General features: G+C 38.7%; 1 protein-coding gene across 2 annotated transcripts in view; it reads left to right on the top strand.

Moving 5' to 3' along the window:
- The first annotated feature begins 9,134 nt into the window (after nt 1–9,134).
- IPP (intracisternal A particle-promoted polypeptide) overlaps nt 9,135–27,343 on the top strand; it is a 38,551-nt gene continuing 20,342 nt past the window's right edge. Inside the window, exons 1-5 of one of the 2 annotated variants that reach the window (XM_082613647.1) lie at nt 9,135–9,296; nt 11,957–12,298; nt 19,760–20,191; nt 24,558–24,713; nt 26,268–26,435. In XM_082613647.1, coding sequence (XP_082469773.1) covers nt 12,007–12,298; nt 19,760–20,191; nt 24,558–24,713; nt 26,268–26,435 — 1,048 coding nt within the window. In that variant the 5' untranslated portion in view covers nt 9,135–9,296; nt 11,957–12,006. Of the gene's footprint in view, nt 9,585–11,956; nt 12,299–19,759; nt 20,192–24,557; nt 24,714–26,267; nt 26,436–27,343 lie in introns of both variants that reach the window. The other variant, XM_082613648.1, reaches the window with a different exon arrangement.

Genomic DNA, 27,343 nt, shown 5'->3' with positions numbered 1-27,343 from the left:
AGCCTTGCAATTTGCTTGCTCAGTTACTCCCCAAATCTGTATGTCCTGGTCTCTCAGGGCTAGTTGGAGACAAAAATGACATAATGACTAAAGTTTACAACCAATGAGAAAAGAAAAGGTGAGAGATCTGGACATAGGGAAGAAGAGTACCTAGGCTAGACAGAGAAACTGGCCTTATAGTCCCCTCCACTCACTGCCAGCAATCAGATCTCTGGGCACACCTAGTTCTTTAAGGACTCAAAAGACTGACGTCAAACAACTTGACTGTGGTTTTATATTCAGAAATGTGTGAGAGCCATTTGTCATTCAAAAAACAAAACAAAACAAATAACAACAAAACTAAACACAATAGAATAATTATTTCACTCAGAAGAAAAGCCAAAGGTGTTCTACTGGCATACAGAGCACTACATGATACTGCTCCTAGCTACCCATCTGCCTTCATATCCTATGAGCCTCTTCCCCCTTGCTAGTGTTTCTCTAGTAACAATGGCTTCCTTGTTTCTTGAACATTCGAAGCATATTGTCACCATAGGACCTTTGTGTTTACTTTTCTATCTGCCTAGAATTCTCCTCTACATGGTCTCTCTCTCCATGCAGGTCTCTGATCAAATGTTATCTTCGTAGAAGGCTGTCGCTGATCACATTGTCTAGAATAGCACTCCCTCAATATGTCACTCTCTATTCTCTTATCCTTCTTTATTCTTCTTCATAACACTTATCATCCCCTGACATATCATATTTATTCATTTGTTTATTTTCTGTCTTCCCAACTAGCATGGAATCCCACAAAAGCAAGAACTTTGTTTTGTTCAGTGCTATGTCACCATGACCTGAAGTGCCAAGCACATTGTGGACTCTCATTAAGTACTGGTTGAATAAATGAGTAAGTGAAGCTCACTATCATGACTCCTTTCTCTTCCTTCCTCAGTTCAGTAAAAATAGAAAATTACCAAGAGGAGAATCTCTGCAAATGGTAGACCTAGGACTTAACCTGGGGGCCTCAAGTATGTTGTCATGCTACACTGAACAAGTTTCTTGTGGCTTCTGAGAAGGACTCTTCTAGTCCATTCAACCACTATCTTATTAAAATTCTCAAGGTCCTTGACCGATTTTCTTTTCATTATACCTACATAGCAAAACCTTAACCTTAGATCAATTCAAATGGTTGATTTTCTGCATCCAGGCAGGTTGTGGAGCACTGCTGAAGAAAAATCATTCAGCTGGGTAAATTGATGCCACTCTAAATTCATGGTCACTCATTTCAACCAACAAAGACGTAAGAAAAGTAAGAGCTAATGTTTATTCCTGAAAATGGCATAAATACTTTACATGCATTAACTCATTTCATACTTATAACACCACCATAAGTAGATAGACATTCATTCCATTTTACTAATGAAGAAACTGAAACATAGAGAAGTTAAGTAACTAGCCAAAAGTCACACAGCTAGTAAGAGTCAGAGTTTAAGTTTTCAACTCAGACATTCTGATTTCAGAGCCTGAGCTTTTAAGCACTACTGCCAGGAAATTTAATAATGTTTCAGTAGTCAGTTCTATCTCTTTTCTATCTATAACCAACAGGGCTACTTTGTTACCTAACTCCCAGGGGTACTATTCATGCTTACATTATAAGCGATATTTAGACAGAAATTTATAGCCTTAAACCTATATTTTAAAATAAGAAAGACTGAAAAGTCAGGAACTAAGCAACTGAAAAACTTAAACTGATAAAGAGGAAAAGGATAAATTCAATGAAAGCTAAAATAAGGAAATAATAAACATAAAAACAGAAAATAATGAGGTAGGAAACAAAGATAAAGTGGAGAGTATCAACAAAGCCAAAAGTCAGTTCTTTGAAAAGAATAATAAGATTGAGAAACCTGTGGCAGGATTTATCAAGAAAAAAAGATGTCATAAATAAATATAAAAAATAAAAAAGGAGCCATGACTATAGATAATAGCAGAGATTAAAATTTGAGAATATTGTTAACAATGTTATTGTTTCATTGTCTGTGAATGAATTTGAAATTTTAATTAAATAGAACAAATTTATAGAAAAATATAAATTAGCAAAATTGCTCAAGAATAAATAGAAAATGTGATAGAGATTGAATCAACAGTTAAAAATCTTTGCACAAAGAAAACAACAGATCCATATATTTTTACAGGCAAGTTCAACAGCTTCTATCTTACTCAATTCCAATCTTGCTCAGACTCATGCAGAGAAAAAAAAAAAAAGAAAGAAAAAGGAAAAACACTCCTAAAACCATGTGGGGGGTTAGTTAGTATAATCCTGATACTTAAATCAGAAAAGAGTAGTATAACCAAGGAAAATTAAAGGTTAGGCTCACTCACAAATATTGATGCACATATTCTAAGCAAAGTCTCAGCAGGACTTCCCTGGTGGTCCAATGGTTAAGACTCTGTGCTCCCAATGCAGGGGGCCTGGGTTTGATCCCTGGTCAGGGAACTAGATCCCACATGCATGCCGCAACTAAGAGTCCACGTGCCACAACAAAGATCCCAGATGCTGCAACTAAGACCTGGCGCAGCCAAATAAATAAATAAATATATTTTTTAAAAGTGTTAGCAAAGTAACCCCAGCAATGTTAAATTAATGATAAACACATGAGGACCAAGTGAAATTTGCATCAGAAATGAAGATTATTTTAGCATTAAAAAATCTATTAATGCAATTTAGCACATTAACAGGCTAAAGAAGAAAAATCATACGATCATCTAAAAAGATACAGAATTCATAGCACCACTATTTACAATAGCCAAGACATGGGAGGAACCTAAGTGTCCATCAACAGATGAATGGATAAAGCAGATGTAATATATATATCTATATATTTCAATGGAGTATATATATATATTCCATTATATGTATATGAAATATTACTCAGCCATAAAAAAGAATGAAATAATGTCATTTGCAGCAACGTGGATGGACCTAGAAATTATCATACTAAAGTGAAGTCAGTCAGAGAAAGACAAATATCACATGATATTACTTATATGTGGAATCTAAAAAAAATGATACAAATGAACTTATTTACAAAAAAGAAACAGACTCATAGACATAGAAAGTAAACTTGTGGTTACCAAAAGGGAAAGGCAGGGGGAGGGATGAATTAGGAGTTTGGAATTAACAGATACACACTACTATATATGAAACAGATAAATAACGAGGACCTACTGTATAGCACAGGGAACTATATTCAATATCTCATAATAACCTATAATGGAAAAGAATCTGAAAAAGAATATATATAGAAAGAATCACTTTGCCATATACGTGAAACAAACACAACATTGTAAATCAACTATACTTCAGTTTTTAAAAAAAGATACAGAAAAAGTGTTTGCTAAAAGTCAAGTCATGAAATACTCAGGAGATGCAATAAATTTAGGGATTAAAAGCATAACAAATACCATATGTGTTCAGTATTATCATCACTATCAGTTGTAGTAGTACTAATTGTAGTAGTTGTAGATGGATTTGAAGGGAACTACCTGATAAAAATATGCCTACCAAAAAAAACCTACAGCAAACATTATATATATATATATATTTGTGTGTGTGTGTGTGGTATGCGGGCCTCTCACTGTTGTGGCCTCTCCCGCTGCGGAGCACAGGCTCCAGACGCGCAGGCTCAGCGGCCATGGCTCACGAGCCTAACCGCTCCGCGGCATGTGGGATCTTCCCGGACCAGGGCACGAACCTGTGTCCCCTGCATCGGCAGGCGGACTCTCAACCACTGCGCCACCAGGGAAGCCCCAAACATTATATTTAATAGTAAAATATTATTTAAAATCAGGACCTGTGTAAGGATACTTGATTTATTATTACTTTTTTTAAAAAATTAAAACAAATGTTTTTAATTTTTTGGCCATGCCGCATGGCATGAGGGATCTTAGTTCCCTGAACAGGGATTGAACCTGAGTCCCCTGCAATGGAAGCATGCACTCTTAACCACTGGACCACCAGGGAAGTCCCTATTATTACTATTTTTTAATTAATAATTTTAAAGTGCTAACAGTTGCCAGATACTAACTGCTTTATATATGCTAAATTAATCCTTACAACAACAATATGAAGTACAATAATTAGGCATAGTTTAACTTGAGAAATCTGAGTTTCAAGAAGAGTTAAATAGATTGCTTAAGGACTCAGTGGCTGGGCTAGATTTTGTACTTAGGCATTTGGCTCCAAAGTCTATGCATTAATTCCTACACTACTCTGCATCTGCAGTCAACCTCACACTGGAGACCTTAGCTAGCTGAGTAAGACAAGAAAAATAAACATAAGGTATAAGGTTTGGAAAAAAAGAAACAAAACTCTCATATGTGCAGATGATATGATTATTTACACGGAAAAATCCCAAAGCCCCTATGGATAATTTTTTAATTAATAAGTGAATTAAGCAATGCTGTTGTCCATAAAATCAACACACAGAAGTACCCCAACAAACATAAAATGCAATTCTTAAAAAGATATTATTTATAATAGTACAAAGAGAAAGTACTCAGGAATAAATTTAATAAAAGATATATAAGACCCTTATGAATAAAAATATAAAACTTTAAACTTTTCTAAAATTTAATTTTATTAATGGATAAAAGTATTCAATATTATGAAGGTGTTAATTCTCTCCAAATTGTCCTATAGTTTTATTGAAATATTAGTAGAACCCCTCTTTCCCCCCTTGTATGTATTTGTGTGTGAAACATGACAGGTTGATTCTAAAATCTATGTGGAAGAACCAGGTATTCCAGGAATAGCCAAGACACCACTGAAGAAGAACAAGACGGGGAAACTTATTCTACCAGATATCAAGACTCATTATAAAAGTATAGTAATTAAAGCAGCAGGGCATGTGAATAGACCAATGTAACTGAATAGAGAACTGATTCCAGCCCAAAAGGAAACATAAAATGGGAGAGAGCTAGCATTGAAGATTAGTGAGGAAATATGAAATATTCAGTAAATAATGTTGTGACAATTAGTTATTCATATGGGGAAAAAAATTGGATCCCTATCCCAATTTATACTCAAAAATTAATTCCTAGTGATTTAAAGAATTAAATGTGGGGGCTTCCCTGGTGGCGCAGTGGTTGAGAGTCCGCCTGCCAATGCAGGGGACACGGGTTCGTGCCCTGGTCTGGGAGGATCCCACATGCTGTGGAGTGGCTGGGTCTGTGAGCCATGGCCACTGGGCCTGTGCATCTGGAGCCTGTGCTCTGCAGCGGGAGAGGCCACAATGGTGAGAGGCCCGCATACCGCAAAAAAAAAAAAGAATTAAATGTGAAAAGAGACATTATAACACTTTTAGAAGAAAATATAATATAATATCTTTATAACAATGGGGAGGAGAAGAATTTCTTAGGCAATATATCAAAAGTGCAAAACATAAATAAATAGACTAATACATTGGTAAAATTATAAATTTTTGTTCATTAAAAGAGATAATGAAGGAAATTCCCTGGTGGTCCAGTGGTTAGGACTCCGTGCTTCCATTGCAGGGGGCACGAGTTCGATCCCTGGTCAGGGAACTAAGATCCCACAAGCCGCAGAGTGTGGCCAAAAAAAAAAAAAAAGAGAGAGATAATGAATAAAAAATTGGCAACACATATAATCAAAAACATCCTAAATAAGAAACTAAAAATTCAATGGAAAACTGGGCAAAACACATGTATAGCCATTTTACACAAAAGGAAACTTAACTGGCCTATGTATTAGTTTGCTTTGACTGCCATAACAAAATTCCACAGACTGGGTCACTTAAATCAGTGGTCTCTAACCTTTTTGGCACGAGGGACTGGTTTCGTGGAAGACAATTTTTCCACGGGGGTGGGAGGGGAGATTTTTCAGGCGGTAATGAGAGCGATGGGGAGCGGCTGATGAAGCTTTGCTCACTCAGTGCCCACCTCCTGCTGTGCAGCCGGGTTCCTAACAGGCTGTGGACCGGTACCACTCCACAGACCAGGGGTTGAGGACCCCTGGCTTAAACAACAGAAATTTATTTCTCACAGTCTGGAGACTGGAAAATCCAAGATCAAGTTGCCAGCCAGCTAGGTTTCATTCTGTGGCTTCTCTCTCTTGGCTTGGTGGTAGGCAGCCATCATCTCCCTGTGTGCTCTTATGACTGCTTCTTTATGCAAATGGAGGCTAGTTGGCTACCTTTTCACTAGATACTCACATGGCCTTCTATCATGCATGTGTGGGTGGAGTGAGGGAGAGCAAGCACGCTCTGGTGTCTCTTCTTATAAGGGCACTAATCCCATCATGAGGGCCCCATCCTCATGACCTCATCTAATCCTAATTAACTCCCTCAAGCCCCATCTCCAAATATCATCACATTGGGAGTTAGGGCTTCAACATACAAATTGTGGGGGGACAAAATTCAGTCCATAGCAACTTATAAACATCTTTTTACTGCCTGATTTCATTAATAATCAGGGAATATAAATTATAATAAAAATAAAATACCATTTTAAACTCATCAGATTATACAAAATTGAAACATCTGATGATACTAGGTGTTGGCAAGGATGTGAAGCCAGGCAACTCTCATTTGCTGCTGGTGGAAATGTAAACTGGAAAAATGAGTTTGGAAAAGAAGTATCTTCTAGTGAAATTGAAGATGCACATATCCTATGTTCCAGCAATTCTGCTCCTAGGTATATGCTCTAAGCACCAGTTTTCATATTGTTAGGTGCAATACAATAGTAAATTGTGAAATTAATTTTAGTGGTGCTGAGGTATGATTTTCTGAAAGGTAAACTGACGATTTTCACAGGAATATAAAATAAACACATCAAAATGTTATTTATCTCATTAATTAATGAGTGAGCCAGTAAAATGTTACAGGAATGTTGTACGAATTTGCTAAGAAACAAGAATATTGAAATGAATTCGCTAATAAAGGCAAAGTGGTTTAATACCCTATAGGTCAATAAAATGTAATGTTTGGGGGTATCTTTTCTTCGACGTGGACAAGAATTATTCTAAATATTACCAGTTTTCTTGTAAAAGATCTTAGTCAACAGAAAGACATCCCTATGCATTCAAATCCTTCCAGTGTCTGCTAGACAATGCCCAGGTTTACACTGAAAAGTAATTTCTTTTGTTCATTTCCAAGTCTTTGACAATTTTTCCTTACAACAGTTCCCTTTCAGCATTTTTTTGGTAATGAAATCAAAAAGAAGCAATAGAAATTTAGTGCATTGCTGGTAGTAAATATAAATAAGTGTTGGGGCCCAGGATAGGTTGCCCCAAAATGTACCTCTTATTTATTTTTGGCCACATTGGGTCTTCATTGCTGTAGGTGGGCTTTCTCTAGTTGAGGTGAGCTGGGGCTACTCTTTGTTGCAGTACGTGGTGGGCTTCTCATCACGGTGGCTTCTCTTGCTGTGGAGCACCAGCTCTAAGCGCACAGGCTTCAGTAGTTTTGGCATGCAGGCTCAGTAGTTGTGGCTTACGGGCTCTAGAGCACAGGCTCAGTAGTTGTGGCGCACAGGCTTAGTTGCTCCACGTAGGATCTTCCCGGACCAGGGCTCGAACCTGTGTCCCCTGCATTTGCAGGCGGATTCTTAACCACTGCACCACCCCAGAACTCCCGATTTTTTTGAATTAAAGTAACTTAAGAGATGGCCAACGCAAGAGAGACACTCTAACCCTCCTTACTATCTCCCTGAAAGCAGGAAATAAATCTCTCACGTGAAAGGTGCACTCCCTGCATTTGGAGGTAAAAGGACACTCTTATCTCCAGAGATAGGGAATTCAGGCCAACAAGCCTGTATAAACAAACCTTGTTACTTCCTCCCATTTACTACCCCAAGCCCAAACTGTTTAGATTCTTCGCTAATTGAACTCCCAAAACCTAGTTTCTTTGTCCTGTCAATTCTTCATAAATTGATTGTTCCTGTTTAAAAATATAAAAGCTGTCTGCTTTGGCCACTTCTTAGGCCCCTTTCTATGAGTCCTCCTTGTGAACAACTAAATTTTCTTTTTTCCTGTTAAACTGTCTTGTGTCAATTTTATTATTAGTCCAGCCACAAGAAATCAAGATGAGTAGAGGGGGAAACTTCCCCCTCCCCAACAAGAGTTTTGTGAAATTTTTGTTTCAGATGTGTATATCTATGTGGTAGGTATGCGGTATCCGGTTTGATGTAGAATGTTTTTGTTCACTGTGAGCTGGGGTCCGAAAGTTTGAAAGCCATTTTAAAATGTGCCGTATTATGAAGTTCAACAGTTTAAATAACTGGACGGTTTGAGTTGTCCCTTCACTCAAAGTAGGCGTCCACTCATAGTGCGGGGCTCAGTCAGGCAGAGACTCAAAGTGATCTGAGTGAGTGGTAAGGAACAGAGGAGCGCCCAGCCCTGCGTGAGGGGTGCGGTGATGTGGGGGTGTTTTTGTGTGTGTCTGTGTGTGCGCTACTCACCATCTTTATTGTTTTGAAAAAATCCCATAGTTCTCCTCCTCAGTGACCCACATGCAAATGAGAAGTATGCTGCTTTGTAAACCGACCTAGGAAAATGATTTGTTGTAAACTTAAATAACAGTGTTATAGAATTTGTAAGAAAGATTCTTACAAATTAGTACACACAAAAAAGAGGAAAATATATTGTACCTAGCAGAAAAAGAAGTGACATATACACCTGCAATTCCTTTCACTGCAGAAATGACTTTGTCCAGATCTTGGTTGTGGGTAACATTTAATTCTACTCTGTGTGTTCCCTCCGTGGGGCAGTCAGGAGCTTTGGAAGGATGGATGCGCCTGGAGGTGCAAACTGCAAGCCGTTTAGCCAGCCAGTTGTTGACTTCCTGGGGAGCAGCGTCATAGGCTGTGTGAGGAGAGTAGATCCCGACTCTTTCATTAGCACTGAGGCTCGCTGGCTGCCTGAGACGCCACAAGAATCGAGAGGGGGTAGGCGGCGTGGAAACGGCCAGCCGGCCAGCCCCAGAAGGCGGGAGCTTAAGCTGGCCAAAGGCCATTGCCCGCCAGGAATCAAGCACGAGCCCACCGCCGCAGCAGCGCCACACCGAGAGCCGCCGCTCCCCGTGAGCGAAAGAGCAGTGCGCACGCGCAGACCCGCCCTGCCAGCGGAGCGGAGAGGCCCCCTCAGCCGGCCGGGCCTCGCCTCCAACCCTCCGCGGTCCGCACTGCCCAGTCACCCGCGCCTTGTCACCCCGCCGGGCTTTCCCCGCCCCGTCTGTGCGCTAGCTTATCGCGACTGCGCACGCAGAGCCTGAGCGGGCGCCAGCGGGAAGGGGAAGCGGCGGGTAAGAAGGGCCTGCGTCCCGGGGGCGTCTATGATGGGATTGGGAATATCCTCCATCGGCTCTTTCCGGCTCTCGGGACCCTTGAGAAGGAGAGTGCGAGGAGCCTCTAGAACCGGCTTCCTCCTGCCGTTCACGCGTGCCTCTAATAATCGAAGTGTTTTCGTCCGGAACGTCGTCTAGTCCGGTCCCTTCCTGCCTCTCTTCTCCCCGCCCCCACTGGGGAATCCGAGGCCGAGCTCCGGCCCTGTCGTCACCAGAAGTATTTGAGATGTCTTCCCCGCCGTTTAGGTAGCACCGGAATGTTTATCTGCCGTTAGTGTCGCAGCAGCTTAAGGGTAGCTCTCCAGGTCCAGCCCCCAAGTCAAGCACAAAGAGCCTCATTTTTTTGGATGCTTGCTCGTCCTGGGATTCTTTCTGACACGCTTTGCTGAATGAAGCAGCTTCCAGATCCTCGCAGCAGTGACTTCGAGGCCACTAAACATAGGTCCTCCTTACTTCCTCTGGGCGTCTCCACCGTTTCCTAAATAATCTGCCTTTCAAGTTTGTGCCTCTTGGGGCACGTCCCTTACATCCGTATGCGATGTCCCTGAATTATGCTCTTTCCTTTTGGAAATAGGGTCATACCACGTGCCGCCTTTTGGAATGAAGTACTCCAGTGGCAGTGGGATAGTATCAGCAGTTACTAAGAAGCGCAGTAGTAATAGAGTAGGATTTCTGCTGTCGGCTGCCAGAGTGGATGGATAATTCAGTAACGTTTTTTGTAGCAGGAGGCAGCATTTTAGTTCAGTAGCTGTGTTTGATGCCCTGAAGTTGGGGGCAGAGGAGGTACCTTGTAATTAAACAAACCAGTGGGGTCCAAAATATGCTGATAGGAAGAAATCTAAAACAGAAGAAAGCCTGACAGCCATGCCATGTTTAATAATATCTGCAGGTCAAATTTCTATGTAGAGACAAATACACTCTTTGCTTTTATGTGCCAGTTAAATGTAGTATGTTGACATTTATGTTGATGCTAATTTGAAGTTTTAGCAGCTACCTCGGAACTTTTCAATAAAATTTCTCAATAAGCTAATTCCTAGACAATCGTGATAATCAGCTTAGTTATATTTACTTTAATAAGTTTGACTGAATGCTATAAATTTAGCCCCCCCTTTTCTTTAACATCAGGTCACACCATTTCTGTCAGTCTTATTACTAATTTTCCTTGATGCCTAAATACCTTAGTCATCTTAGATTTCCCCTGGGCTTCATCTCCATATCTCTTATATTACTGGATCTCATGGTTTCTTTATTCAAAAAGTAACTTGGATTTATCCCTTTGATTCTCATTGTTAAAGCTGGAAGGCTGTTTTCTAAGACTTTGCTACCTCTTAGCTCATCCCCTGAAAGCTCAAATAACAGTTCTGAAACATGACTATTGTCATGTTTATTCTCGATAAACCTGTAAATGTTCATGTTAAGTTGCTATGCTTGGGTTTCAAAGCTCCTTCTCTATATGCACATGATATGATGGGAAAACCCCAGGATTTAGAGTAAGAAGACCTGGGTTCAAATACCAGGACTGTCATTATACTAACTCTGTCATTATACTAACTCTGTGACCTTGGGAAACTGAGCTTCAGTTTCATTCTCTTATTTCAAATAACAATATCTTTTTCTTCCAGCCTGTTAATTATTGTGAGAATTACAATTGGCATAATGTGTGGAAAAGTTATCAGAATTAAACAAAAACAACCTAAGCAATTATTGTTATTTCTTTGTGCTCATTTATTTCACAAACATTTGAAAACAAGATATGTTAGATACTGGTGCTACAGCTATGAAAGATAGTCCCTAAGGAGTTGTCGTTCAGGGAACTTTCAGAGTGTGTGTGTTTGTGTGTGTCTGTGTGTCTGTGTAGGGAGTAGGGTGGTAAAATGTCTGACAAGGTAGAATGTGATAATATACTGTAAAATAGGTAAGGTTAGGGTGAGCACCAAACCCAGAGGAGAGAGGAACAGGGAAGATTTCCTGGAGTAAAGTAAGTTTGAACTGTCTTGATTTATAACAAAGATCCAGAAGGAAAAGGAGGGGGAAGGGTGCCATGAAAGAGATGTGTTTAGAGAACTGCAAATTGTTAGGTTTTGTTGGAGTATTAAGTTCAAAGAGGATTATAGGAGGTAGGACTGGATAGGTAGAGGTGACATTTGAAGGGCTTTGTGTGCTAAGGGAAGTGTACATATTGAAGGATTTTAAGCAGACAGTTGGCCTGATCACAATTGCTTTTTGAAAGTTCATTTGGCTGCCATGTGTGCCTCCTTACTGCAGTGTACAAAAATATCTTTATACCTTTGTGCCTTTCTTCATTTTCTTTACTCCACCCAAAAGGGTTTATGCCCTCTCCTCATACCTTAATACACTGTCACTTAGTGTCCAGTTCAGGTTCCATTTCTGCTGTGAAGCGCCATCTAATTATTTTAGGCCCCATTATTTATTCCCTTCTTTGAAACCCTGTTAGAAATAGTACCACACAATTTAGCCCTTATTTGTTTCATATGTGTTTTATGTCCCTAAATAGATTGTAAGCTCCTTGAGGATAGGGAATGTTTCATACGTGTATGAATAGAAGACATGTTAAACACAAAAATACATTGTTTGGTCTCTTTCATTTTTTTTTTCAGGGTAGGACCAGATTATGGGCAACAGTCCTTTTAATTAATCTGGCATCATCATGGCTAATGAGGGCTGTGCCAAGGCTGGTGATAGTCCTTTTTCATCAGATAAACATGCTCAACTCATCTTGGCCCAGATCAATAAAATGAGAAATGGACAGCATTTCTGTGATGTGCAGCTGCAAGTTGGAAAGGAGACTTTCAAAGTTCATCGGCTGGTTTTGGCTGCCAGTAGTCCTTACTTTGCAGCTTTGTTCACTGGAGGAATGAAAGAGTCCTCAAAAGATGTTGTACAGATTCTAGGAATTGAAGCTGGAATCTTTCAAATACTTCTAGATTTCATTTACACAGGTATGTTAAGTGAACTTGTAGCTTTGAGTGAAGAATGATGCAATCACTCACGTTCTGCTATGGGAATATAACTTGATCTAATATATAGAAAGTGATTTAACAATATGTTATTATAAGCCTTCAAAAAGTTCATATCGGGACTTCCCTGGTGGTCCAGTTGTTAAGACTTCGCCTTCCACTTCAGGGGGCTCGGGTTCAGTCCCTGGTCGGGGAACTAAGATCCCTGAATGCTGCATGGCATGGCCAAAAAAATCAAAACAAAACAAAAAGTTCATATCTTTTGACCCAGTATTCCTTTTCTGGGAATCCTAAGGAATTAATTAGTGATACAAGCAAATATTTACATTTATTGTAACATTATTTATAATAGTATATAATGGAATACAGTTTGATTGTCCCTCAGTAGGTTATATGGTTAAATAAATTATGGTACATGTATATATAATGGAATAATTTTTAGTTCTCACAAATTATGTTTGTATATATGTACACACACACACACATATATACATTCTCATGGAAGAATGTTTGCAATATTTTAAGTGAAAAAATATCTGGATATAGGGCTTCTCTGGTGTCGCAGTGGTTGAGAGTCCGCCTGCCAATGCAGGGGACTATGGGTTCGTGCCCTGGTCCGGGAAGATCCCACATGCCATGGAGCGGTTGGGCCCGTGAGCCATGGCCGCTGAGCCTGCACGTCCGGAGGCTGTGCTCCGCAATGGGAGAGGCCACAACAGTGAGAGGCCCGCGTACCGCAAATAAATAAATAAATAAATAAAAAGAAATCTGGATATAAATATCACCCCAATTTTGTAAAAAAAAAAAAATTCATTTGTGTATTTGTGCACAGGAAGAGACTAGAATATTTATAAGTGTTTATCTCTAAATGATGGAATACGGAAGATTCTTTTTTCCCTTTTTTTGTTTTTTCCTCAAAATGTCTATAATCAGCATGTATTAATTTAAACAAACTTTTATTTTTAAAATGTTTTTGAAGAGTTTTAATGACATTATAAAATGTACACAAAAACCATAGTGTAAAATATGTCTTATATGTAACATAAATATACATGGAAAAAAGATTTGAAAGAGATACACTAAAGTATTAATGTTAATATAGGGGTTTCCCGGTGGTCCTGTCTTTAGGACTCCACACTTCCCGCAACTCGTGCAGTGCAGCCAAAAAAAAAAAAGTGTATGTCTGTGTATGGGAAAATGTGATTTTCATTTTTATGCTTTTCTGCCTTAAAATTATTTTGTTTTAGTTTTTTTAAAAGATTTAATTTTTTATTTATTTTTAGCTGCATTCGATCTTCGTTGCTGTGCGCGGGCTTTCTCTAGTTGTGGGGAGCAGGAGCTACTCTTCGTTGTGGTGCGTGGGCTTCTCATTGTGGTGGCTTCTCTTGTTGCGGAGCATGGGCTCTAGGCGCGTGGGCTTCAGTAGTCGTGGCTCGGGGGCTCTAGAGCGCACAGGCTTAGTTGCTCCGCGTCATGTGGGATCTTCTCGGACCAGGGATCGAACCCATCCCCCCTGCATTGTTGACAGGCGGATTCTTAATCACTGTGCTACCAGGGAAGTCCCTAAAGTTTTTTTTCTGTAGTGAATATATATTACTCTCATAATCAGGAAAAAATGTTTGAAAACAAAGACTATGTTTGTTTACACTCTAGTTTTGAGAATATACCTTGCTCCCCTTAAAGGACTACTTGGTGGGATATGGCCTGATAAAGTGTTGTTTACTTAAAGCATGTTATTTAAACCTGGAAAACGACAAAACCAGGGCTTGAACCCGTGTCCCCTGTATTGGCAAGCAGATTCTTAACCACTGCGCCACCACTGAAGTCCCAAGGTGATTTCTTTTCTTTGTGGAGTTTCATATTTCTTTTTGGAAATTTTCAGAAAATAGCTTTTAATTTGGGATTGTAAAAATGATTATCACATGTTAAAAAAAATAAAAATAATTATCTTTTATCTGCTGAAAGCAGTGCAGCTCTGCCTATTGACTAGTGTACAGATTAACATTGAGGGGTTCTTGACCTCACTTTTCTAAGTGACTTATGTGAGCTGATTAAACTATTTCATAAATGCCCCTGCTTCTCTTATTTGCAAAGTATAAATTAATACAGATTAATCCAATGCAATTAGTGTCAAACAACATAAAAACAGAAGAAATTCCACAAGTTGCTTATTCTGCCTCTGCTGTCTGACAGTAGCAACAAGAGATATCTAGTGAAAGAGAATGTTCGTGGCATCATCTCCATATTGCTGATGATTAGCACTTCCATCAAAGGAATAAAAAGTGGTAAAACCTAGAGAAATAAAACTACTGAGCATATCTGGGGGATAATAACATTGTAGAATATTGACATTTAAGGTAAAATTGGTTAACAGTAAAGAAAAACATTTGGCCGCTAGTAAAAGATATAAAATAACAAGATAGGAGTTTATTTTTCCAACAAAAATGAATCCATAGAAGCCATCCCAAGGCTGGTATGGTGGCTTCTTGATGTCATTAGTAGCGCGTTATTCTTCCAACATTTTGCTCCATCATCTATAGCTTGTAGCTTCTAATCTCATGATCAGTGAACTTTAGCCAGTGGAAGGCAGAAGAGGAAAAGGTAAAAGGACCTGCCGGCAGAGTCTATCCCTTTTTAAGCTTTTCTGGTAGCTCTCCCCAATAACTGCTGCCTGTATCAAGTTGGCCAAACTCAGTCAAAAATTCACCCTCATCTGCAAGGGAGGATGAGAAATGTAATTTTCAGCAGGGCACAACTGCCAGTCACAACAAAATCAAGGTTCTGTTAGTACGGATTAAATGAAAATGAATATTGGGTATTTATTAGACAGGGAACTTTGTACTCTTTGATACAATTAGTTCTTTAAAAACATGATCTTTGATTTTCATTGTAATAGCATTTCCTTTTTGGGGATGGGGCAGCAAAACCTGTTATTCTATTAATCTCTCCTCTGGACATTCTTTTTTTTTTTCTTTTTTCAATTAATTAATTAATTTTGGCTGTGTTGGGTCTTCTTTGCTGGCACAGGCTGTTCTCTAGTTGCGGTGAGTGGGGGCCACTCTTCACCACAGTGCGCGGGCTTCTCACTGCGGTGGCTTCTCTTGTTGCGGAGCACGGGCTCTAGGCCTGCGGGCTTCAGTAGCTGTGGCATGTGGGCTCAGTAGTTGTGGCTTGTGGGCTCTAGAGCGCAGGTTCAGTAGTTGTGGCACATGGGCTTAGTTGCTCCGTGGCATGTGGGATCTTCCCGGACCAGGGCTCGAACCTGTGTCCCCTGCATTGGCAGGCGGATTCCCAGCCACTGCACCACCAGGGAAGTCCTCCTCTGGACATTCTTTATTAACCATTCACAATTCTAATAGGTCTTAACAGATTCTTCTCACCATAGATTTTTACGCACTTCACTTAAAATCAAATGACCTGGGTTTGTGATCTAGCTCTGCCACTAACTAGCTGTGTGATACAAAGCATTTCATTTAACTTTAGTCAATTATTCATTCATTCTTTCAATATATATGTGAATATATTTTTTGAGCTAGGCACTGGGGATATGATAGTAAACAAGACAGGTGTGTCCTGTGCCTTTACAGAGTTTTATAGGTAATGTAAAGTAGGTACTTAAAAAATAAAAATGAGCTTGTGAGAACCTCATTCTCCTTATTCATAAACTGGGGATAGTAGCACTTTTTAATTCATGTGAAGGTTAGATGAGATAAATTTTAATAAATGTAAAAATACTTTTTCTTCTTAAACCCTCAGAAAGTATATTTAGATTTCATAAGGTGAAGGTCATACTGCTGGGGTAGAGCTAGAATTTTACTTTATTTATTTATTTTTAACATCTTTTTTGGAGTATAATTGCTTTACAGTGTTGTGTTAGTTTCTGCTGTATAACAAAGTGAATCAGCTGTATGTATACATATATCTCCATATCCCCTCCATCTTGTGTCTCCCTCCCACCCTCCCTATCCCACCCCTCTAGGTGGTCACAAAGCCCTGAGCTGATCTCCCCGTGAGATGCAGCTGCTTCCCACCAACTATCTATTTTACATTTGGTAGTGTATATATGTCATTGCTACTCTCTCACTTTGTCCCAGTTTACCATTCCCCATCCCCGTGTCCTCAAGAGTCCATTCTCTACATCTGCATCTTTATTCCTGTCCTGTACCTAGGTTCATCAGAACCTTTTTTTTTTTTAGATTCCATATATATGTATTAGCATATGGTATTTGTTTTTCTCTTTCTGACTTATTTCACTCTGTATGACAGACTCTAGGTCTATCCACCTCATTACAAATAGCTCAGTTTTGTTTCTTTTCATGGCTGAGTAATATTCCATTGTATATATGTGCCACATCTTCTTTATCCATTCATCCGATGATGGACACTTAGGTTGTTTCCATCTCCGGGCTATTGTAAATAGGGCTGCTATGAACATTTTGGTACATGTCTCTTTTTGAATTATGGTTTTCTCAGGGTATATGCCCAGTAGTGGGATTGCTGGGTCATATGGTAGTTCTGTTTTTAGTTTTATAAGGAACCTCCATACTGTTCTCCATAGTGGCTGTATCAATTTACATTCCCACCAACAGTGCAAGAGGGTTCCCTTTTTTCCACAACCTCTCCAGCATTTATTATTTGTAGATTTTTGATGATGGCCATTCTGAGCAGTGTGAGGTGATACCTCACTGTGGTTTTGATTTGCATTTCTCTAATGATTAGTGATGTTGAGCATCCTTTCATGTGTTTGTTGGCAATCTGTATAACTTCTCTGGAGAAATGTCTGTTTAGGTCTTCTGCCCATTTTTGGATTAGGTTGTTTGTTTTTTTGATATTGAGCTTCATGAGCTGCTTGTATATTTTGGAGATTAATCCTTTGTCAATTGCTTTGCTTGCAAATATTTTCTCCCAATCTGAGGGTTGCCTTTTTGTCTTGTGTCGGGTTTCCTTTGCTGTGCAAAAGCTTTTAAGATTCATTAGGTCCCATTTGTTTATTTTTGTTTTTATTTCCATTTCTCTAGGAGGTGGGTCAAAAAGGATCTTGCTGTGATTTATGTCATAGAGTGTTCTGCCTCTGTTTTCCTCTAAGAGTTTTATAGTGTCTGGCCTTACATTTAAGTCTTTAATCCATTTTGAGTTTATTTTTGTGTAGGGTGTTAGGAAATGTTCTAATTTCATTCTTTTACATGTAGCTTACTGTTTTATTTTTATTTTTTAATTTTATTGAAGTATAGTTGATTTACAATGTTGTGTTAATTTCTGCCATACAGCAGCTATTGATAGTTCCCTGTGCTATACAGTAGGACCTTGTTTTTCCATTCTGTATATAATAGTTTGCATCTGCTAATCCCAAACTCCCAATCCCTCCCTCCCCCACCCCCCACCCCCTTGGCAACCACAAGTCTGTTCTCTATGTCTGTGAGTCTGTTTCTGTTTTGTAGGTAAGTTCATTTGTGTCATATTCTACATTTCACGCATAAGTGATATCATATGGTATGTCTTTCTCTTTCTGACTGAGTATGATAATCTGTAGGTCCATCCATGTTGCTGCAAATGAAATGTTTAAATTCTTTTTTATTTTTATTTATTTATCTATTTATTTTTGGCCTCGAGGCATGAGGGATATTAGTTCCACGACCAGGGCTTGAACCCGTGCTCCTTGCAGTAGAAGCACAGAGTCTTAACCACTGGACTGCCAGTGAAGCCCCTGTTTCTTTTTTTTTTTTTATGATGAGTAGTATTACATTGTATATATATCCATTCATTTGTCAGTGGACATTTAGGTTCTTTTCAGGTCTTGGCTATTGTGAATAGTGCTGCCATGAACAAAGGGGTACTTGTATCTTTTTGAATTATAGGTTTGTCCCGATATATGCCCAGGAGTGGAATTGCTGGATCATATGGCAACTCTATTTTTAGTTTTTTGAGGAACCTGCATACTGTTTTCCATAGTGGCTGCACCAACTTATATTCCCACCAACAGCGTAGGAGAGTTCCTTTTCCTCCACACCTTCTCCAACCTTTGTTATTTATAGAGTTTTTTATGATGGCCATTCAGACTGGTATGAGGTGGTACCTCATTGTAGTTTTGATTTGCATTTCTCTAATAATTAGCAATGTTGAGCATCTTTTCATGTGCCTGATGGCTATCTGTATGTCTTCTTTGGAGAAATGTCTATTTAGGTCTTCTGCCAATTTTTCAATTGGGTTGTTAGTTTTTTTGTTGCTGTAAAAGTGCTTTTAATAATCTGTAAAGCCTTATTAAGCTGTAGGGCATTCTTTTTAGTACTTTCAAGTAACTCTTGGTTTCATCCAGTAGCAGTCATTCAGTTACCTTCCATCACAACCCATGATCTTATCTTCTCCAAATTTGTAGTGAATTCTCATTTCATTCAATTAAGTCTTATCTCAGTTTTCTCTGCAGCCACTACCATTTATTCCCATGGTGGATTCCATTTCCTATACTTTTCAAAAAACCCCTGTTTGCATTCATCAAGCCATAGTCTTCCTCTCACCATAATGCCTTTGGCCATTCATTCATATATAATAAATTTTTTGAGCACCTAGTGTGTGCTAGGCATTGGGAATACAGAAAGGACAAGCCTTGCCCCAACAGAGTTTATAAATCTATTTGGGAATAGAAACTTTAGACACATAGTTTAGTTGAATGTTTTAAAGGGATAAAGGGAAAGTATAAGATTGAATGGAGAGTTTATACTTATTAGGTAGAATTACAGTGGGTTTTTTTTTCCCTTCTAAATATAATTGAGTATTTGATGTCTTCCCAAAGTCATTATAAACATATATGAAAGTGGGGACTTCCCTGGTAGCATAGTGGTTAAGAATCCGCCTGCCAATGCAGGGGACACAGGTTCGAGCCCTGGTCCGGGAAGATTCCACATGCTGCAGAGCAACTAAGCCGGTGCACCACAACTACTGAGCCTGCGAGCCACAACTACTGAGCCCGCGTGCTGCAACTACTGAAGCTTGTGCGCCTAGATCCCATGCTGCACAGCAAGAGAAGCCACCACAATGAGAAGCCTGCACGCTGCAACAGAGAGTAGCCTCCGCTCAGTGCAACTAGAAAGCCTGCGCACAGCATCGAAGACCCAATGCAGCCAAAAATTAATTAATTAATTAATTAATTTAAAAATAATAATAATAAGGGGAGAAAACCCTATTATGTGGGGTTGTAGCGAGGGTTAAGTGAATGTATAAAGCAATTACTGCTGTGCCTGGTTCATTGTTAAGTGTTACATGAATGTGGGGTACCATTATCATTTAAGTTCTGCACCTTTCTACAAGTTCTTTGTTGCCTTTATACTTAGTATCTACTTGGCAAAGCCTAAGCTATCAGTGGAATCAAGTATTGAATATAATGGTCTTTGAATATAAGTCAAATGTTTATTATATTTTATTGGTTATTTTGTCACCTTACTTCCCTAGGTATAGTGAACATAGGAGTGAATAATGTCCAAGAGCTGATTGTTGCAGCAGACATGCTACAGTTGACTGAAGTTGTTAATCTTTGCTGTGAATTTCTGAAAGGACAAATTGATCCACTGAACTGCATTGGGATCTTTCAGTTCTCTGAGCAGATTGCCTGCCATGATCTTTTGGAATTTACAGAAAACTACATTCATGTCCATTTCTTGGAGGTTCATAGTGGGGAAGAGTTCCTGGCACTTACAAAAGATCAGCTGATCAAAATTTTGCGAAGTGAAGAGCTTAGCATTGAGGATGAATACCAGGTCTTCTTAGCTGCAATGCAGTGGATTCTGAAAGATCTCGGAAAGAGAAGAAAACATGTGGTGGAAGTGCTAGACCCAATTCGATTCCCTTTATTACCTCCTCAGAGGCTTTTAAAGTATATAGAAGGTAATTTTTTTGTTCCATGTTAAGTTAGTCAGTTAATTGTCCAGTGACCTTTCCTCTGTTTGAAATGTGATAGTGTTTTCATTTTTCAGTTCAATAAGCAGACATTTATTGAATGATTATTATATGCAGGATACAACTTCTGTGTTTTGTGGGTAGATAGTAGTATTTCAGTATTTCTTTTTCTTCTTTCTTTCTTTCTTTTTTTTTTTTTTTTAAGTTTTTGGCCACGCCACGTGTCATGTGGGGTCTTAGTTCCCCGACCAGGTATCGAACCTGTGCTCCCTGCATTGAGCGTGGAATCTTAACCACTGCACCTTCAGGGAAGTCCCAGTATTTCAGTATTTCTACCCATTATTTTAGTCAAATCTTTAAATACTTTCTTGAGATTAAGTACCAAGGGAGATAAAATTACTGACAAGAGTTAAAATACTAGTGCTATTTGTGGCAGTACTAATTATTTTAGTGTAAGATTTCTTCTTGCCACTGAAAAATTCACCAAAACCCAGCATTTGAGGAAAACATATATGCTAAACACAAAACCAAAACTCAATAAATCTTGTAACTCCTCTCATTATAAAATGAATTGTAGGGCCTCCCTGGTGGCGCAGTGGTTGAGAGTCCGCCTGCCGATGCAGGGGATACGGGTTCGTGCCCCGGTCTGGGAGGATCCCATATGCCGCGGAGCGGCTGGGCCCGTGAGCCATGGCCGCTGAGCCTGCGCATCCGGAGCCTGTGCTCCGCAACGGGAGAGGCCACAACAGTGAGAGGCCCGCATACCGCAAAAAAAAAAAAAAAAAAAAATGAATTGTATATTGATATAATATAGCTTCTATGTAGCTTTTGAATATATTTAGGGTCTAAACTTTGAAAATACTTTTCACCATAGTATAAAATAAATTTATCTTTATATTGGAAAAGTGATAACTAAATTTATTTTTAAAAACTACTTTGGACCTGGTTTCAAGATTTGAAGGTTTTACTCTCGTCATGCACTGAAGATTTAGGATGTGACTGAATTACAAATATTTTATTATGAATTAAATACAATATTAGCATTAAAGTTGTAATTCTGTGAAGGAATTATATTTAATGTGGATTTTTAGTTTTTTCCCATTCTTAACAGTGTTAACAGAATTTTGTAGGTTTTTCTGAGTGATATCTTGTATTAATGTATATGCAGTTAATTCTCATTATTCATATATCGTCAGTTCTCATTATTCACGGTAGTTATCCTCTATAAATTTGCCAAGAACACTGAATTGGCGAATACTGAGCCATTGTTCCTAGGGAAATACAGGGTAAGTTCTTACAAGCCTCTGGTTACAACATTTTTGTCATCTGATCAATACATAACTTTGTTTTATGTGTGTGTCTGTCAGAACTACCTCATTTAATATTATATGTTGTTGATTCATTAAACTCATGGCCAACAGCACTATAATTCAAGCCTGAATGAAGCCTAACACATGTATTTTCTCTGTAAGGCACATCACAGCCTTCTTGCACTTACAAACACTAGACAGCACTTTAGCAGTATGCTTGGGGGCTATTTTAAACAGTGAAAAAACCAGCAAAAAACACAAAAGTGTGAAAACCATGACACTAAATAGAGTGTGAAGGGGACACTTGTTTATAGTGAGAGCTGAAGCAAGAAGGCAGAATGTCACCTCTTTCAGTCTCACCTGGGAACATGCATGTTAGGTGATTCAAATTTTTTGCCACTCTGTGGCATGTCTGTGAACTACCAGCAAAGTGCTGTGAATGTTGATTTGGGTTACAAATCCATTTTAGTGAGTAGATGTAGTCACAAGTAAGGAATCCACAAAAAATGAAGACTGACTGTATTTAAATGGTAAAACAAGAAGAGAGAAATTATCCAGACACATTTTTGCATGTATCATGTGAGAATTTAGGAGTGGGACAAAGGCTTTCATGATTGAGTTGGCTTTTCCCAAGTGCTGCAGATACAGAGTGCTAAAGGAAAGTTCCTCTGCTAGGAGCAAAGGAAAGTTCGCTAGAATTGGGACATGTTTTCCTACAGCTTTTTAGTGTTGTAATACAGTGTTTAAGTCTTGCACTGCCCAATAGTTATCACCTAAAGATATTTTACTGGAGTAAAACTGCAGGGAGGCAAGGGAGAAATAAATGGAGGATTTTTTTTAAAGGTAACCTTAATATTTTTCACTATTTTTGAACCTTTATCTCTTTGATCATATTGGAGAAAAGATGGACAATTTATACAGAAAAATAATAAGAGTCTACCACAAAATTCAGTGAAGGAGCAAGAGACTTAATTGAAATGGTTAAATTATGTTATGTGAAATGTGTAGATTTTCCCCTGGTGTATATTTTTTGTATTTACCACAGGAATAATTCAGGCAATTTAATATTATTAGTATATGATAACATATATTTTTCTTGCATTTTAGAGAATGATTTTACTTTTTAAAAATGGTACATACTCTTATAAAAAGTTTAGGTAATAAAGTATAAAAAAACCAACAAATCACCCAAGTCCATCACCCAGAAATAGCCAGTTATAATTAACATTCATTAAACATCATTCTATAGGAGGATGGATGATAGGTGGATGTATGGTTGCATGGATAGATAGAAAAAAAAATTTATAAGAATAAGAATCATTCTATCATACTATTTATACTACAAAAATGTATTTAAATCTCACTAAAAATTAACAAAGAAGAAACTAAAGTAATAACTAATTTCAGATAAATGTTTCTTTTTTTTTTTTTTTTTTTTTTTTTTTTTTTTTTTGCATTACGCGGGCCTCTCACTGTTGTGGCCTCTCCCGTTGCGGAGCACAGGCTCTGGACGTGCAGGCCCAGCGGCCATGGCTCACGGGCCCAGCCGCTCCGCGGCATGTGGGATCCTCCCGGACAGGGGCACGAACCCGCGTCCCCTGCATCGGCAGGCGGACTCTCAACCACTGCGCCACCAGGGAGGCCCTCAGATAAATGTTTCTTTATCTCAAGAAATACTCATTCTAAAAGTTTTTGTAGAGTTAAAAACAAAAGATGAAACTCATTAGAAGGTGAAACCATAGTTTCATTTTGTGTTTCAATTTTAAAGTTTAGACTCTCTGCTAAGAAAAATGAGGTAATTAGCATTGTTATTTTTCTCCCTACCCCCCTCAAGGTTTACACAGCCTTTACATAGATTTTTTTCAATCATGATTCCCCTAGCTCTGTGCTTTTGTTCTGTATTTAAGTGGATTTAATGCTCTCTCCCAGTTTTTTAACGATAGTCTTTTTAGTCCTGACCTTTTTTTTTTTTTTTTGGCGGCACAGCAGGGCTTGTGGGATCTTAGTTCCTCGACCAGGGATTGAACCCAGGCCACAGCAGTGAAAGCACCGAGTCCTAACCACTGGACCGCCAAGGAATTCCCTGAGCTTTCTGTTTTGATTCATCATTTGGTTGGTTGGATTTCATCACTAAGTATTTTTTTCAAGGAAGGCTCATGATAAATGTTATTTCCTGATTTTTTTTTCTCACATCTGAGAAGTTCTGCCTGTTGCTTTTTAATTTAACAGAAATTTGGGTGGGCATAATATTCTTAATTTATGATGATTCCCCCAGCCCACCCCAAGTTTGTAAGGCATGGTTTTCTTTTTTTTTTTTTATGACTTGCTCTTTCTGCTTAGATGCCTAAAGAATTATCTTCCATTATTCTTGATTTGTGTTAAAGTTTGCCATTTTTCCTTAGACTATATCATATACCCTTTCCTTTTTGTTTTTTTTTTGGCCGAGCCTTGCAGCTTGCGGGATCCTAGCTCCCCAACCAGGGGTCAAAGCCATGCTCCCACATGTGGAGTCCCAACCACTGGACTGACAGGGACGTCCCCGCCCTTTCCTTTTAAAGGTTCAATTTTAATTTCATTTTGGGAAATTTTTCCTGTATGAAATTCCTGAACACTTTTTTTTTTTTTTTTTTTGCGGTACGCGGGCCTCTCACTGTTGTGGCCTCTCCCGTTGCGGAGCACAGGCTCCGTGCGTGCAGGCTCAGCGGCCATGGCTCCCGGGCCCAGCCGCTCCGTGGCATGTGGGATCTTCCCGGACCGGGGCACGAACCCATGTCCCCTGCATCGGCAGGCGGACTCTCAACCACTGCACCACCAGGGAAGCCCCTGAAGCATGTTTTTTAAAACAATCTTTGATTTAAGGAAAGTATATATTCTTTAGTAGCAGTGAGAAAAATAATACTTGGTATTGTTGGAAACATACTCCATTGTTTGATGATGAGTTTTCATTTTTTGATTGTTAAATGTATTTTATTTTCATGGAAACATGTCTTTTCAATATTATTTAAAAATTGATTAAAACATTGTCTTTTTCAACATTGATTTAGGAATATCCGATTTTAATCTTCGTGTTGCATTGCAAACACTTTTGAAAGAGTACTGTGAGGTGTGCAAATCTCCCAAAGAGAACAAATTTTCTAGCTTTCTGCAGACATCTAAGGTTCGACCTCGGAAGAAAGCAAGAAAGTACCTGTATGCAGTAGGTGAGAACCTTTTAAAAAGTGATAGAAATTATCTTTATTTTCAGGATAAAAACCTTTGAAATTTTTGTTGTTATCATACATGTCAGAATGTGCAGGTATGTCAGATAGGCATATTTAATTTCACATACAGGCTACAGATTTAGAAATTGTATTTATATAGTACAGTGGACATATCTAAGAATAAATAGCTATTTATTTGACATCTGTTATTCTGTGATTTAAATCTTTGGGTTCTTATATACCCAATTATTATCAAATAACTGCCTAAGATATACTGCTTTAAAAATTAAATATTTGAATTCTTGTGAGAAATAGGAAAATAAATCTCACACATTTTAACTATTCACAGCGTCTTAGATGGTCATTAGGGGTGATAGAAACTAGTGGTCTCCAAAGTGTGGATATGCAGGATAACCGATAGGAATATCGTATGAACCTTTCCATTTTTATTTTATTTTATTTTAGTGTAGTGTAGTGTAGTGTTGTGTAGTTTTTTGGCCACCCCACGCAGCTTGCAGGATCTTAGTTCCCCGACCAGGGATTGAACCCGGGCCACAGCAGTGAAAGTGCCGCATCGGAACCACTGGCTGCCAGAGAATTTCCTCCATTTTTTTTAAAAAAAAGGATTAAACCTTATCAATATTTGATATATATGTCAACAGATTGTCCAGATTTATATACATAATATAATTTATTATATACAAAAACTTTATGTATAGTATAATTTTTAGTAAGTATGTCATTGTATAATTTTATATATACTATAATATATAAATGTGTAATTTTTGAGTGCTTGCTAAACTTTTTTAATGATGGGATGTGCAGTCAAACAAGGATTTCAACTCACTATTTTTTTATTATTAATTAATTAATTTACTTTTTGGCTGTGTTGGGTCTTCGTTGCTGTGCGTGGGCTTTCTATAGTTGTGGTGAGTGGGGGCTACTCTTCGTTGCAGTGAGCGGGCTTCTCACTGTCATGGCTTCTCCTATTGCAGAGCCCGGCTCTAGGCGCGTGGGCTTCAGTAGTTGTGGTACGTGGGCTCAGTAGTTGTGGCTTGCAGGCTCTAGAGCTCAGGCTCAGTAGTTGTGGTGCACGGGCTTAGTTGCTCTGCGGCACATGGGATCTTCCCGGGACAGGGCTCGAACCCGTGTCCCCTGCATTGGTAGGCAGATTCTGAACCACTGCGCCACCAGGGAAGCCCCAACTCACTATATTTAACTGAAAAAGACATTAATAGAAGTCACAATGAAACTTCCTAACTAGAGAGATAACCAGTTCCTAGATTTATGTTTTATCTAACATTTGATTATAACCAAGACCAGGTGGTAGAACATTGTGGTTGACCTCATTGCATTTAAGCCATAATCTTTCAGGACCTGGCACATTTAAGGATAATAGATGTATATATGGCAGACTCTAAAGCACTTATTACTTACTATACAGTAGTTATATTGAATGTCTAGATATAGAAGGCTAGATTTTTCTTGTTACTACCATTTCCATATTTAGCAGTAAGGGATTTGCTGTGTACCTCCTTTCCTTCCTTTATTCAGGTGGATATACTCGGTTGCAGGGGGGTCGTTGGAGCGATAGTAGAGCCCTCAGTTGTGTAGAACGTTTTGACACCTTTAGCCAGTACTGGACCACTGTGTCTTCACTTCATCAGGCTCGATGTGGACTGGGAGTAGCAGTTCTGGGAGGGATGGTCTACGCAATTGGAGGTAATAATGAAAATGTCTTATTTCCCTTATTAGTCTCTAGCTCTAAGTTGACTGCATTCTTATATGCCTTATTTATATTGCTAGATACTATGTGGTATATGTAGATACAGTTGTGCTTAATAAGTATTTATTGAATAAATGAATGAAAGAAAAAGGAAACACAAGATATTGAATATTCTATACCAGAGGGACACGGTAATTTATTACAAGGCAAATACTTAGGTATGGTTTTAATGAAAAGTTGTTTATGTAAATGTGGTGCCAAAATTTAGATCAACATTTGTGATAAAAAATTTTTTAATTCTGAGAGCTGCATTATGAATCATTTTAGATTAACCAAGTATCTCAGCAGTGGGATGTATAAAAACCATGTCAGCTAGACATTGGGATATATTTCTTGATTAAAATCACTGTGTTTTCTGAAACTATTACTATAAATTCTAAAATGATTAATGAATAAATTTAAAAGGGGATTTGAATGTGGGAGAGAAATAATTATTAGAGAGGGATCTAAAGAGAAATAAATACTAACACCTTTGATATCAATATTTACTTCTGAATAATTTTCTTTATAGCAACCAGCCTAGGTAGATCATCTCTAACCTTTACAGCCAAATTTTTTGCTTTATTTCTATGGGTCATTCTAAAATACTGAAAGCTGTAAATCAATCATATTATTATTTTCCAACTATGATACCATCAGTTTAAAATGAGAGAGATATAGGGAATATTTGATTTTTATCTTTTGGAGGGAACATAAGCATCACTCAGAAACTGTTTATTGGGGCTTCCCTGGTGGCGCAGTGGTTGAGAGTCCGCCTGCCGATGCAGGGGACACGGGTTCGTGCCCCGATCCCGGAAGATCCCACATGCCGCGGAGCGGCTGGGCCCGCGAGCCATGGCCGCGG

The sequence above is a fragment of the Mesoplodon mirus genome (genome assembly GCF_964341445.2).
Source record: "Mesoplodon mirus genome assembly, chromosome: 3".
NCBI lineage: Eukaryota > Metazoa > Chordata > Mammalia > Artiodactyla > Ziphiidae > Mesoplodon > Mesoplodon mirus.
This window is presented reverse-complemented; position numbering and strand designations above follow the sequence as displayed.